Source organism: Ursus americanus, chromosome 11, assembly GCF_024610735.1.
Source record: "Ursus americanus isolate L20-20 chromosome 11, mUrsAme1.1.p, whole genome shotgun sequence".
Classification (NCBI taxonomy): domain Eukaryota; kingdom Metazoa; phylum Chordata; class Mammalia; order Carnivora; family Ursidae; genus Ursus; species Ursus americanus.
Genome location: NC_142137.1, coordinates 28,801,917 through 28,814,242, shown reverse-complemented (window position 1 = coordinate 28,814,242; position 12,326 = coordinate 28,801,917). Strand labels below are relative to the sequence as shown.

The window sequence follows — 12,326 nt, the reverse complement described above, 5'->3', positions numbered from 1 at the left end:
TTCCAGGGTTTAGTCTGATTCTTCCTGAAGGCACCACGTGTTTTCAAACTTACACTATCAACTCTGTTATCTGAACAGAATTCTTATACGACTCCCTACTCTCTACCTCACCCCCCTTCTGGATTCTTACCCTGTGACCTTGAATGGGTATATTGTCCTAGTCTTATTTATCAGTCTTTTATAGAGAAGTAGGAAGCACTTATATGACACCTACTATGTAACAGGTGCTTTTTTTAATTTCAGCATTTAATTTAACCACAATGATGGCTATAGAATGGCATCCCTCCCAGAAAGACTTCTGTGCCACCTGGGAGTTTTGGCACCCTTGATAAAAGTATTCAGTGACAGCTGTATGGCTCTAGGAGGTGAAGCAAAGGAGAAAGAGCAGAGGAGAGAAAAAGAGCTCCACAAATTCCCAGAACAGTAGTTCTTGGTCAAAATCTCTTTTTCCCCAAAACATATTTCTTTGTTTTCTATTTTGCCCAAATAATATGATCACTAACTGAATTGACAATGTTCATATGCCACAGTTCTTTTGTTTACACTGTAAATTTGTCAGCTCTATTTTCCATGAGTGAATCAAGTCATTAATAAAGCTAGAAATGAGATTATGGGGGAAGAAAATAGATAGGACCAGACTACTGGGTACCAAGGCTCCAGTGCTGACTCTAATTCCAACTGCTGGTCCTTTTGAACCTTCGTTATTTGTTATTTGAGGGCAGGAATTGGGTGCATTGATAGCATTTGATTATTCAATTTGTTATACTAATTGATTAATTAGCTAATTCATTTAATGCCAGACTTGCAGGATACAAAGAGCATTAAACTTGGAGTCCCATAATAGGGTTGAGTCCTGCAGTAACGAACAAATTATTTAGCTTCTCCACACTCTAGTTTTCTTGTCTATAAAAGTAATGGATTATAGGGTGCAATGGGAAGAAACCTTTGCATGCTTATTCTATAAAATCTGTAGGGTTGAAGTTGTTTAGGCTATGACTTCAGAATTGCCTCTGACCCTACCACCAAAAGATGTTTTTGAAACTCAAAGTAGGTTGCCACTGTGATTGAAATTCTGACTTGCAGAATGGAGAATTTGGTTTTTCTCTTGTGGGAGCCCAAGAGACAACCTATGGAGGTCAGACACAGTGGGATTCAACAGAGAAAAGACAGTAAGTGGCATCTGACTTCTGTGAGCTCGGGCAGCGTCCTTCACTGCCAGACCTCAGAATTCCCAACTCTACTTTGAGGTGGCAGGTCTGAGTCCCATTTCAACAAGAGTCTCATACTCTCTGTTTGGTGAACTGCAGCAAAGGATAGAAATTCAATCCAGCCATGTGTTCCATGGAGTAATAATTTGTGCTGGCTTGGGAACCAGAGAACCTATAAATCAGAGGTGCAAAGACATGAGTATGAATAACAAAACTCACTGAACATTTCCTCCTGGGGGGTGTCTCTCCATGGGTTGTGTGGCACTTACATACATGCTTATCTTTTTCATAGACTTCGATTTCTAGGGTTCATGATTTTACGTATAATTGTGCTTGATTTGCTTCCTGTTCTTTCAGGGCATGGGCTGCGTGTTTTTCCTCTTCCTGTCTCTCCACGCCTTACATAAAATAGACATGAATTGTCCCTCTGTTGGATGAATTCATTCATTCATTTGTAACAGCAGCAGTGTGGTCCAGGGTGGAGTGAAGGAAAGAACATCAGGGTCAGAAGGTCTGGGTCTTGTGCTATGAATTCCTTGCTATATGAGCCTGGAAAAGCAAAGTAGGCTCTCTCAGCTTCAGAATGCCAGGCTTGGGGATGCCTGGGTGGCGCAGTCCTTAGGCGGCTGCCTTCGGCTCAGGGCGTGATCCCGGCGTTCCGGGATCGAGTCCTACATCGGGCTCCTCCGCTGTGAGCCTGCTTCTTCCTCTCTCACTCCCCCTGCTTGTGTTCCCTCTCTCGCTGGCTGTCTCTGTCACATAAATAAATAAAATCTTTAAAAAAAAAAAAAAAAAAAAAAAAAGAATGCCAGGCTTGTGTGGCCTACCTCCCGGGTGTCTGTGGTAACTAAATAAACTCACCTCGGTGAAGCTATGGGATACAATGCAATAAAGGGTATAAAGATTGAACATATGTCATTATTACAACTACACCAAAAAAATTGACACAATAGGAATAAAACCTGGAAGAATGCATGCAAAATGTCACAGTGATTTTGTTACAATTTTGGGATTATAGGTGATTTTTTTTTCATCTCTCTATTTTTCAAATATTCTGAATCATGAAATCCTTTAAAAAAACTGTAATGTCTTGTTATTATTGGCCAGGTCTTCCTGATTTCCTTGGAAAGTTCTCTCCTGCTTTCCTTTCCAAAGCCAACGCCCTAGCCCAGGCCCTCCACACCCCAGCCTGGTCTCCCCATTCCAGCCCGCAGTCCACCCTGCCTCTGAAGCCAGCATCGGCTTCCCCCACCTCCGCTCTCATCACAAAAATCTCCATCGGCTCCCTTTCTTTTACTCTCTCACATCAGAACCCACTCCTGCGCCTGACCTTCAGCTCCAAGGGGGGGGACTGCACATTCTTTCCAGCCACTCCCCAAAACATCTTCAGCTTCAGTTAGCCAGTCTTGACACGAGTTTAGGGTCACAGCAAAGAGGAGGCTAAAGCCAGCCAGAAAACATGTGTAGTTTGGCTCATACAGTAGTCTTACAAAGTTTGAGCCAACCTTTAAAAACTGTGATTTCACATAAATATCCAAACTTTAACATTTTTTCTTTAAAAATAGGAAGGTCTGGCAACACAGATCCTTCATTCCCTCAAGGCTGCAATGTGGAAACAGCTGACAGAAGCTGAGTAGCAGCTAGCCCTTTGGACGGGGCCTGTGGTCCCACCACTCACAGCAGGGCCTCTACTGGCCCACAAGGCACCTTTGGGAAAAGTAGAGAAAAGCATTTCTTCCTCTGAGAAGAAACAGCCCCACCAAGACACAGCTTGGCAAGTCCAGCAAAGGCTGGATGGATTTTGGCCTCAGTCTCCGACTGAGCTGGGGTCTCTCATTAATGGCCCAGCTGGCATAATGGCGGCCCAGCTGGCATAATGGCCCACCAGCTCTGCCCCACAACAAAGGCAGTTAGGCGCCTGGCCTCTGTAGGCTTACATAATGAAAATGTCCACAATAATGGCCCTCCGGGCTCCAATTTCATTTATCTGTGGTACTCTCAGCCCTGCCGTCTGCTTTGTCTCCACACTGCCTTCCCTCCATCACAAGATGGCTGTCAGAACTGAGTGCTACCTGCCTCTTCATTCACCTGTGGCTGAAGAGAATGCCTTCCCACAACCCTCACGTTAGAGCCCTGAGCTACACTCTGAATGAATCACTCCTCAGCCAACTTATTTTAGCCAGGACAATGCCAGGCACTAACTGGCTCAGGTGTAGGGTCTCTGAACAATTCACGATAGCAAGGCAGTTGGTGATTTATACCAGTGTTTCTCAATACCGGTGTTAACATTTTGGCCAGGACAATTCTTAGCTGTGCTCTAGGAGTGCATCCCCTGCAGTACATTTAGCATATCTGGCACCTGTCGGTCATATACCAAGCATGCACCCTAGTCCTTGAGGTGACCAAAAATGCCCACATGATGGTTATACCAGGACATTCGTGCATCTGAAGGTCTGACCAAACTGAATGGGCTTCAATACAACAGGGAAGAGTGGTTCCTTAAAAACAGAGTCTGGCCCCATTAGGAAGTTGGTCAAGTAGGAACGAATTCTGGGATGGCAATCCACATATATTCACTACATTTTCTTCTAGGTAGGAGAGAAGATAAAAGAGAAGAAAAACTATGGCTGCTAAATTTTTAACCTGTGATTTCTGCCTCAGATGTGCCCCTGGTTACTATGGAAACCCCTTGCTGATTGGAAGCACCTGTAAGAAATGTGACTGCAGTGGAAATTCAGACCCCAACCTGATCTTTGAAGATTGCGATGAGGTCACCGGCCAGTGTAGGAACTGCCTACGCAACACCACGGGATTCAAGTGTGAACGCTGTGCCCCCGGCTACTATGGGGATGCCAGGGTAGCCAAGAATTGTGCAGGTACGGTACTGTAGATCCTGGCCAGCACGTACACTGAATTTAGATGGATCAATGTTGGGGGAACACTGCAAGTGCCCCCTTGTCACTTTCCCAGGGCAATGTGCATTCTTAGGAATGTGCGCCCCAAACTCACCAGGAGTACATATTATTATCAAGGCTACTGGTATAACTTAGCTCATGGGTAGAATAAACCGTGAGACCGTCACACAAATGAACTTTCACCTTATATTCTTCCAATTTTGATCAAAGAAGTAAATCAGACTTCCATGGATTACTTATCATTGGCCAGAATTTTGAATGAAAACTTGCAAGATTTACCTCCGTTTTCTTATTCTGTAAGCTCTGCCCGTTTTACCAGTCATGTTCCGTAGAACTGACTTCTTAGTGAAATAGATTGGCAAGCCGAAGGTACAGTTTAGTCACGCCCCCAATGTCCTCAAATTGTCAGAGTAAATATTGCAGGGACAATATAAGAAATCTTCCCGGTTAAACTTCAATTAGACTGAAATGTACAAACTTTATTCATGATTTCTCTAATCCATTTGCTGCATGGCATGAAGCTCTGCAGAAATAAAGCTAAATTGCCTTCCTCTAAGAGCAAGGGAAAGTTGAGACTGAATGTTTCTTACTCTTTTGTGACTGAGAGGAAACAGAGTGAGAAAGAGGCATTGTGCTCTTGGGGCATGCTTCTCCTGGAATCCCCTCACAGAAGCAGATTCCCACCCAAAAAGATTTTAAGAAGTGAAGAGTTTAAAGCTGAGACAAAGGCGCACAGGATGTGCAGAAGTCACAATAAAAGTAAACACATCTACAAGAAGGCCAAGTGCACTGAGGCCTAAAACCAGAGGCAAGAGAGGAGTTATGTATCCGGTCGGGCAGGCATCCGGAAGAGTATTGGCAAACTCAAAGCCTTGGACATTGATGCTGCAATTCTCAAACCATTTACTAAACTTTCGTTAAACTACATAGATGCAGGTCACTCTTAGAAAAGATGTGAACGTTAGAAGCAATAAAGCATGATCTTGCTGAATTGTTTAACAAACCTACATTTTGTGGAATGTTACACAGCTGAAATGCAATCAGTTCACGTCCCTCTTGAAGCTAAGTTTTTATGATTATTCTGTAAAGACCGTTACGAGGTGGGGGAGAATTCACAATATCAGTCCAGCTCACAGCTGGCATAGATGGCTTAGGAAATCTTTTTTAAATATTACAAATGAATTGCTACTGAGAAATTCAGTGGAAAATGAACAGTCTGATGAGATCGGGGTTTTGTTTTTGTTTTTTTTTTCCAAAAGACATTCTCGAAAATCATCGGTAGATTAATAATGGGCTCTCAGGTCTTCTAAATTCACATAAATATGCTCCCGATTCTTTCCACAACCTTATTCCTAGTCATCCCACTGACAGCTATCGTTTGGAGGTTTGGAGTCAGCCTTGCCAAGGGTCAAGCACCATGGGAGCCAAAAATCGCTCTTGAGCCCCCTCCCTCCCTCCCTCCCGCTGCTCTGCTCCTCCCTCACACCTGGCAATGATCAACCCTGGAGCTGGATTAAACTGGAGGATCAGTCTGTGATGAAAGGAGGCCTCTCAGATTCCAGTTGAATGATGGGTTCCGGGATCGTTTCGTACTTTGTGAAATTTCCCAGGATCTTTTTGGACTGAAGCAATTGCACAGTCATGTCAGAATCCCAAAAAGTTGGGAAAGGAGTTCTAGAAAATGTGGATTTACTTTTGCCCTAGGGCTGCCTTTGAAAATCTCCCTGGGCTGGGTTTAATTGGGTGAGGGGCATAATCTCTAGATCACGGACTCTACACAGTCGTAAGGAAGAATATAATTAATCCCTATTGGAAGAACTATATACTGATAGCCAGTATTTCTAGAAACCAGGAAAACATTACCATATTTTAAGCATTAAGAAACGAATCCCTAACCTCTTGTTTTTGTTTCCCACAGTGTGCAATTGTGGGGGAGGCCCATGTGACAGCGTAACCGGAGAATGCTTGGAAGAAGGTTTTGAACCCCCTACAGGCATGGACTGCCCAACCATAAGTAAAAATAACAGTACATGATTGACTAACCCCACTTTCGCTAATGTGCTGCAGGTGTAGGATTAAGAAGAGCTATGCAATTCCCTCTCAAGAAACTGCCTGAGTCCCCCTCCTGCCTTTAACCCTGTCTGTGCCTCCACCAAGTGGACCCTGAGCGGAAGCTGCTTGATTCCAATTGGCAAAATGGGTGATTTACATTGAAGCAACACTACTTTAGAAAACTTTCTTTATGAAGCCTTTAAATTCAGCATCTTAGCTCGTGGGTAAAGGCAGAGTCAGCAGCATAATTTCCTAGTGACCGAGTTCATATTAGCTCCTTTTTCTATATTATCTCTTCAAATCCTCAGATAATGTGATATACAGACAATGCTTTACAACACTAGGGAAACCAAGACACTAAGTGACTTAAGTGGCTTTTCCCAAATCACTCCAAAATGGACGTGGCCCCAGGAAGAAAATGTTCAGGCCTTACGGGATGGAGCTGTGGTCTTACTCTCCTGGGTTTCTCCATCATTCCTATCAATCAGATCCTAAGCAGTGCTGAGGGTGCAGGGGACTGCTGAAACACTTAGGAACAAACCCCCAGAGCTGGTCTTAATGACTTCTCAGGCATCTTGAAGCCCTTCATCCAGAAAAGGCTATGATTGATTCTTAGGATTTAAGGAAAGGTTTGCCTTAGAAAGCCCTTTACCAAGAAAATAACTAATATTTGCCTTTAAGGAGAGTGATTTAAAGACTATTTTAACTCTAGGTATCCCCTCCCCCAGACGAGAGTATCTTGGTCTCTCGGTGCCTGTGAACACAAGAGATTGATATTACGGATGATTCACATCTTAGAAGACGGCACAGGATGTGAGGCACAAGCAGGGCAAAGTTCACACACTGATGGGCAAGGTCATTTTAAGGACACTTGCCCAGCCCAACGCATCTCCTCCACCAGCCCTGATGTGCTGGGTGGGGAGCCATTCCTTTAAGATAGCATATACATAAGGCCATGTTAAACTTCAAATAACAAATTAACATATTAACAACTATTAACGCTTCAGTCTTCATTTATTGGTTCTCTAGAGAAGAGCACAGTCTGAGGAAAAGAGATTGGGAACAGAAAAGTTTCAGAGAGTGGTCAAGACAGGTTTCAAAGCACGGTCTGCTGTCCTTCTGAGTCTGCCACAAGTGGGCACTGGGCCCCCCAGGAGTGGTGGTGGGGGATGGGGAGTGGGGGTGATGACAGAGGTAAGCGGAACTCAAATGTGAAAGCAAGGAACAGGGAGAAACTATGACCTACTTCACCACATGCCCAGACTGAGCAGATATTCACAAGCAATGACATTCCACAGACCTCCTTCTGGCTAAAGTGTTTGTCCAGACAGGTCAGGCCACGCGAAGGCACTGAACCACCCCTGGGATAGGAATAGGAAAGAGGGGGTGCCAACCAAACAGCCAACTTCACCAGTGGGCACCAAGCAAAGGCCTGACATGAAGAAAGCCATCCCAGAGGGCTGTCCCACCACTAAGGAAAAATGGAGAGTGTGCTTCTCCTCCCCTACCCCCCTTGCAAATGGCTGGCCCTTTTATGCTTCCTTTCTTTCTCAGTTCAGTGATTGGTGTCCATGACAGCCTACTCGCCCTGTTGCATGCATTGTTCATTTTGTTATGTTTTAAGTGGGAATAGTGCCTGACGTACAGTTGGAGTCATCTTAGACTCCAGTGGGCTCTGAGTATAAGGACTGGTTCTGTGACCCGGAACAGCTCCTCGGGAAACAAACATAAAAATAATATTAACCAAGGAAGGACAGTAATGATCTACTAGAGCACACGCTTCGCAGCCGACTTTCAGTTTTAAAGAAATAACCTCAATAACATGTCCATTTTACCTCCAGGCTGTGATAAGTGCATCTGGGATCTGATTGATGACCTTCGATTAGCGGCACTCTCGATTGAAGAAAGCACATCTGGTCTGTTGAGTGTCTCGTCTGGTGCGGCTGCTCATAGGCATGTGAATGAACTCAATTCCACCATCTACCTCCTCAAAGTATGTGACCATGTTGTACCTTCAGCGGAACCTCATGGTGGTCTTACGGGATCGCTCCTATAACTCCTGTCCCTTCTATCATCTGAGTCCCATGGCTGTCTTACAGACGGATGTATTACAGACTAGGAGATTAGAAAAGGTTGATTGTGACCATGAGCTTCAGTCCAAAGCAAGAGCTGCCATCTATAAAAGAAGTTAATGTGGCGAATACAACAACTAAAACAAGCAGTATCTATGTACCAATCTGTTGAGGGAAGGAAAACACTCTTATTTCCTTGGTAGAATGGTACATTAGTTATTCAGGTCCTCAAACTTACCATTACCTTAACCTCAATTTGCAGTGCTTTGAGGAGTTTCTCTAGAAACCTCTCTCTTACTCTCTCCCTCTCTCTCTCCCACCCCTAGCTTCCCTTCTTACTGACACACAGTCTCTCTCATCTTCCCATACACATACACACTGAAGCACACAGGCATACACGCTCAGTGTCTCCTCACAGGTCTAGTGGTTAATATCTAACAAACAGACAACAGTCCAAAACAGTAGACTATAACAGTGCTTCTATATCTGAACTTTAAGAGGTGTTTTTCCCCTCTAAATTATGGGCTTCTCTCACAACCAACAGATATTTTTTAAAACAATAATAATTAACTGAAAGGATAATGGGATTAATACAATTATATAAATATAAATATATAAATTTTAAAAAAGATTTTTACTTTGTCAATTTTGCATAATGTTTATAAGAGCATAAACTTTGAAACCATACTGATCGCCTTCAGATCGCAGCTCTGACACTAATTATGTGACCTTGGGTAAGTTATTTAACCTGTTCCTTCTTCAGCTTTCTCCACTGGCTTTGAGGATCATTATTTCACCTGCCTCACAGGCTGTGGAGAGAATCCAGTAAGCAATATACATAGATATACACAGAGCAGTTGCACAGTACCTACCCTAGAAAGTGCTCGTTAACCCTACTTTTTAGAGGTGCAAATAAATGATATCCACAGCAACTGGCCAAATAAGCAAAATGTAAAGCAAAGCAAGAACCACAAAATCATGGAGCTGGATGGACTCTTAGTGAGCAGTCTATTCCAAGCTTAGGAATCGTTCTTATCTACACTCATCCGTTTGGACACATGAAGGCACTGCCTCTCAGGGTAGTCACCCAGACTTGGGCCTCTTGATACTGCTCAAACTCTCTTTCCTCAACAGCACAACTTCAAGACAGGTATAATCATGCTGACAGGAAATCAGTGCCAGGATTACAAGGCTTACTCCAAAGTAATCCAGTTAAAGCTACATTAGACCAAACTCCTCAAAAATGGAAAAGAAGGGGCAAATGGTCTGAAATAAAGAGAACTGCTCTTCTTCTTAAAAAAAAAACAAAAGAAAGAAAGAAAGAAAAAAAAGAAAGTAAATTTCCAAACTCCATTTTACATTACATTTTACATTAAATTGACCCTTGTGGGTTGATCATTTCCTCCAGGGCCTGCCAAAATTGAAATTGTAAAGGTCAGACACCCTGGGCCCCCAGTAGTCTAGATGGTACCTTTGTGAAATCAGAAAAATGTGCCCTTTCTCCTTGGCTGGCACAACCCAGGTCAGCGTTCCTGGCCCAGTTAGCAGAGCTTGCAGAATTTCAGCCCTGAAGGCCGTTGGAACCCTTGTGCAATCCCCAACCTTCATACCAGCTTATAGCGCCATCAGACCCCACGGTTTTGGTAACAGAAGTTCACATTCTACTGTGAGTCCTCCTACACTGAAAACGTTGCCTGTATGTGTGCGTGTATATATATATATGTGTGTGTGTGTATGTATATATATATATATATACATATATATATATATTAAGATTTATTTGTTTATTTGGGAGACAGAGCACGCAGGGTTGGGAGGGGGAGTAGAGGGAGAGAGAGTCTTAAGCAGACTCCGCAATGAGTGCAGAGCCCGACGCAGGGCTCCATCTCAGGACTCTGAGATCACGACCTGAGCCAAAACCTGGAGTCAGACACTTAACCAACTGAGACACCCAGGCGCCCCTTTATGTATAGTTTTTAAAACCTGGTGTGCATATCTACTGATTATTTTCAAAACTTTTTTATTTCCACAGACAAAATTGTCAGAAAGAGAAAACCAGTATGTCCTAAGAAAGATACAAATCAACAATGCTGAGAGCACAATGAAAAGCTTTCTGTCTGACGTGGAGGAATTAGCTGAAAGGGTATGTACTCAGTTTCTGGGACTGCCTTCAGAGAAAGGATTTAGCTGGGGTGAGCCTGGCTAGTCACAAACGATTGAGGCTTAACACAGTGCAGGAAAAATGCAGTGACCCATGTGCCTTAAAATAAATCAAGGCAAGATCGGTGGAGAAAGTTAATATACTTGGTCTCTACAGTCTCTTCCCATTTTGATTGCTTTCCTTGGAAAACTATGTTTATGGGGAACTTTCATTGTATTTGCTGCTGGTTAATATGGTTGATATATGTTTCAATTAGAATAGTTGGTCTGCTGTTTGCCATAACATTTTATGGCTAAGAGCTGTAGAGAGCCCAGAAATAAACTTTATTATATAGAATATAAAACTTAAATGTTTGCTAAAGGATGCCTTAAATAGTAAAAGGAAAGAGATCCACACTGAGAAAACAATTTTACGGGTTGACAGGGAAAAAAAATCACTTTCAAACTTCAGTTTATACTACATACTAAAATAAATTCCAGACAGATTAAGACTTGAGTTTAAATCTCAAATCCGTAAGAAAGCAGAACTAAAGGATTGTTAAACCTTGAAAGGAAAAAACAGTACACTTAAATATAGCATGAAGAATTATAATAAAAAGAGGTAATAGATTTGACAAGATAAAATTTCAAATACCCAGTAAAACAACTAAATAAATGAAAAAGTCAACCAGACTAAGAAAAATACGGAGGGAAATATGGCTTGTAAAACTCTCACACATTAACAAGAAGAACATAAAAACAGAAGCAGAGTCAACATGAAAGACTATTAAATACACTCCCCAAGAGCCTAATGGAAAAATATCCATCATCTGTACTAATAAAGAAAAATATAACTAAGCCACAGGTGCCATATTTTACATATTAAAATGTTTGACACATTTTTTCCCCCTGATTATGCTCTACCAGTACTGCCCAGAGTACTCTGGAATTTCTACTTTCAGACGCTGGTGTTTGACATTATAAACCATTGAAGTTCTTTTCAAAAACAGTTCTTATTTTCTACAAAAATAAAGGTTAAAATAACTCTGATAATCTCTTTTGAACTTGGACCGCTTAAACTTTGAACAGGTTATGCTTCTAAAAACATGAATTATTCTAATTTGATCTTTGGAAGAGTCAATTCCTTTGAAATGTGTATGAAAATTGTGTCCTTCATTCCCACGCAGTGGTGCATATTAATCCAACCACAAGCATATGTAAAAAGCGGTGAGATCTCTTAAATTTCAAAGGAAATACCGGGAAAGAAATCCCTGTGAAAAACTCATTGTTTTGTCATTTCGGTATCATGGTTGGAATTTGCCCAAAGTGTCTCAATTCTTGAGAAAATATTTTCACCAAGATTAGTTCCTCTTACCGCTCAGGCAGAGTTACTGATCCTTTTGTTGTACAATTTTTCCACTTCCAGTGTAACTTAAATGCAGACTTTCATAGGGAGAAAATAGCACCAGCTTACAAGTGACATCACAATAGAAAGGGCTCTTGGGCACCAAGAACAGACCACCAAAGCAGGAGGTTGATGATAAAGCTCTTGGAACTTTTAGCTGTTTCCACGGACTCTTATTGAAAATAAGGTCCTTCTGACTATGAGAACAATCCAGATGTGTAAGAACCTGCTAAAACATTTTAAAACAAATGCCCAGAGCTGGTCCTAATGACTTCTCAAGCATCCTTCAATCCTTTAGTCTAAAAGAGTCCCTAATTGTCTCATAGAAGGGTTTAAGAAAAGGCTTGCCTTAGAAAGTCTTCTACCACATAAGTAACAAATATTTGCCTTTAAATAGAGTGAAGGATTTCACTGTAGGTTCCCACAGTGATTTTTTTTTTTAAATCTCAGTAATGTTGCCTCTTGAACTTGAAAATACCTCCTTGCAAACTGTCACATAAATCTCATGAGACCCAAATCTCACAATTCACATTAA

At 42.2% G+C, this 12,326-nt stretch overlaps 1 protein-coding gene across 3 annotated transcripts in view; it reads left to right on the top strand.

Moving 5' to 3' along the window:
* Positions 1 to 12,326, top strand: part of LAMA4 (laminin subunit alpha 4) — a 141,471-nt gene that overhangs the window by 61,116 nt on the left and 68,029 nt on the right. For 2 of the 3 annotated variants that reach the window (XM_045798503.2, XM_087865405.1), the window contains 4 exons: positions 3,870 to 4,084; positions 6,042 to 6,137; positions 8,017 to 8,168; positions 10,280 to 10,390. In XM_045798503.2, coding sequence (XP_045654459.1) covers positions 3,870 to 4,084; positions 6,042 to 6,137; positions 8,017 to 8,168; positions 10,280 to 10,390 — 574 coding nt within the window. Of the gene's footprint in view, positions 1 to 3,869; positions 4,085 to 6,041; positions 6,138 to 8,010; positions 8,169 to 10,279; positions 10,391 to 12,326 lie in introns of all 3 variants that reach the window. The other variant, XM_087865404.1, reaches the window with a different exon arrangement.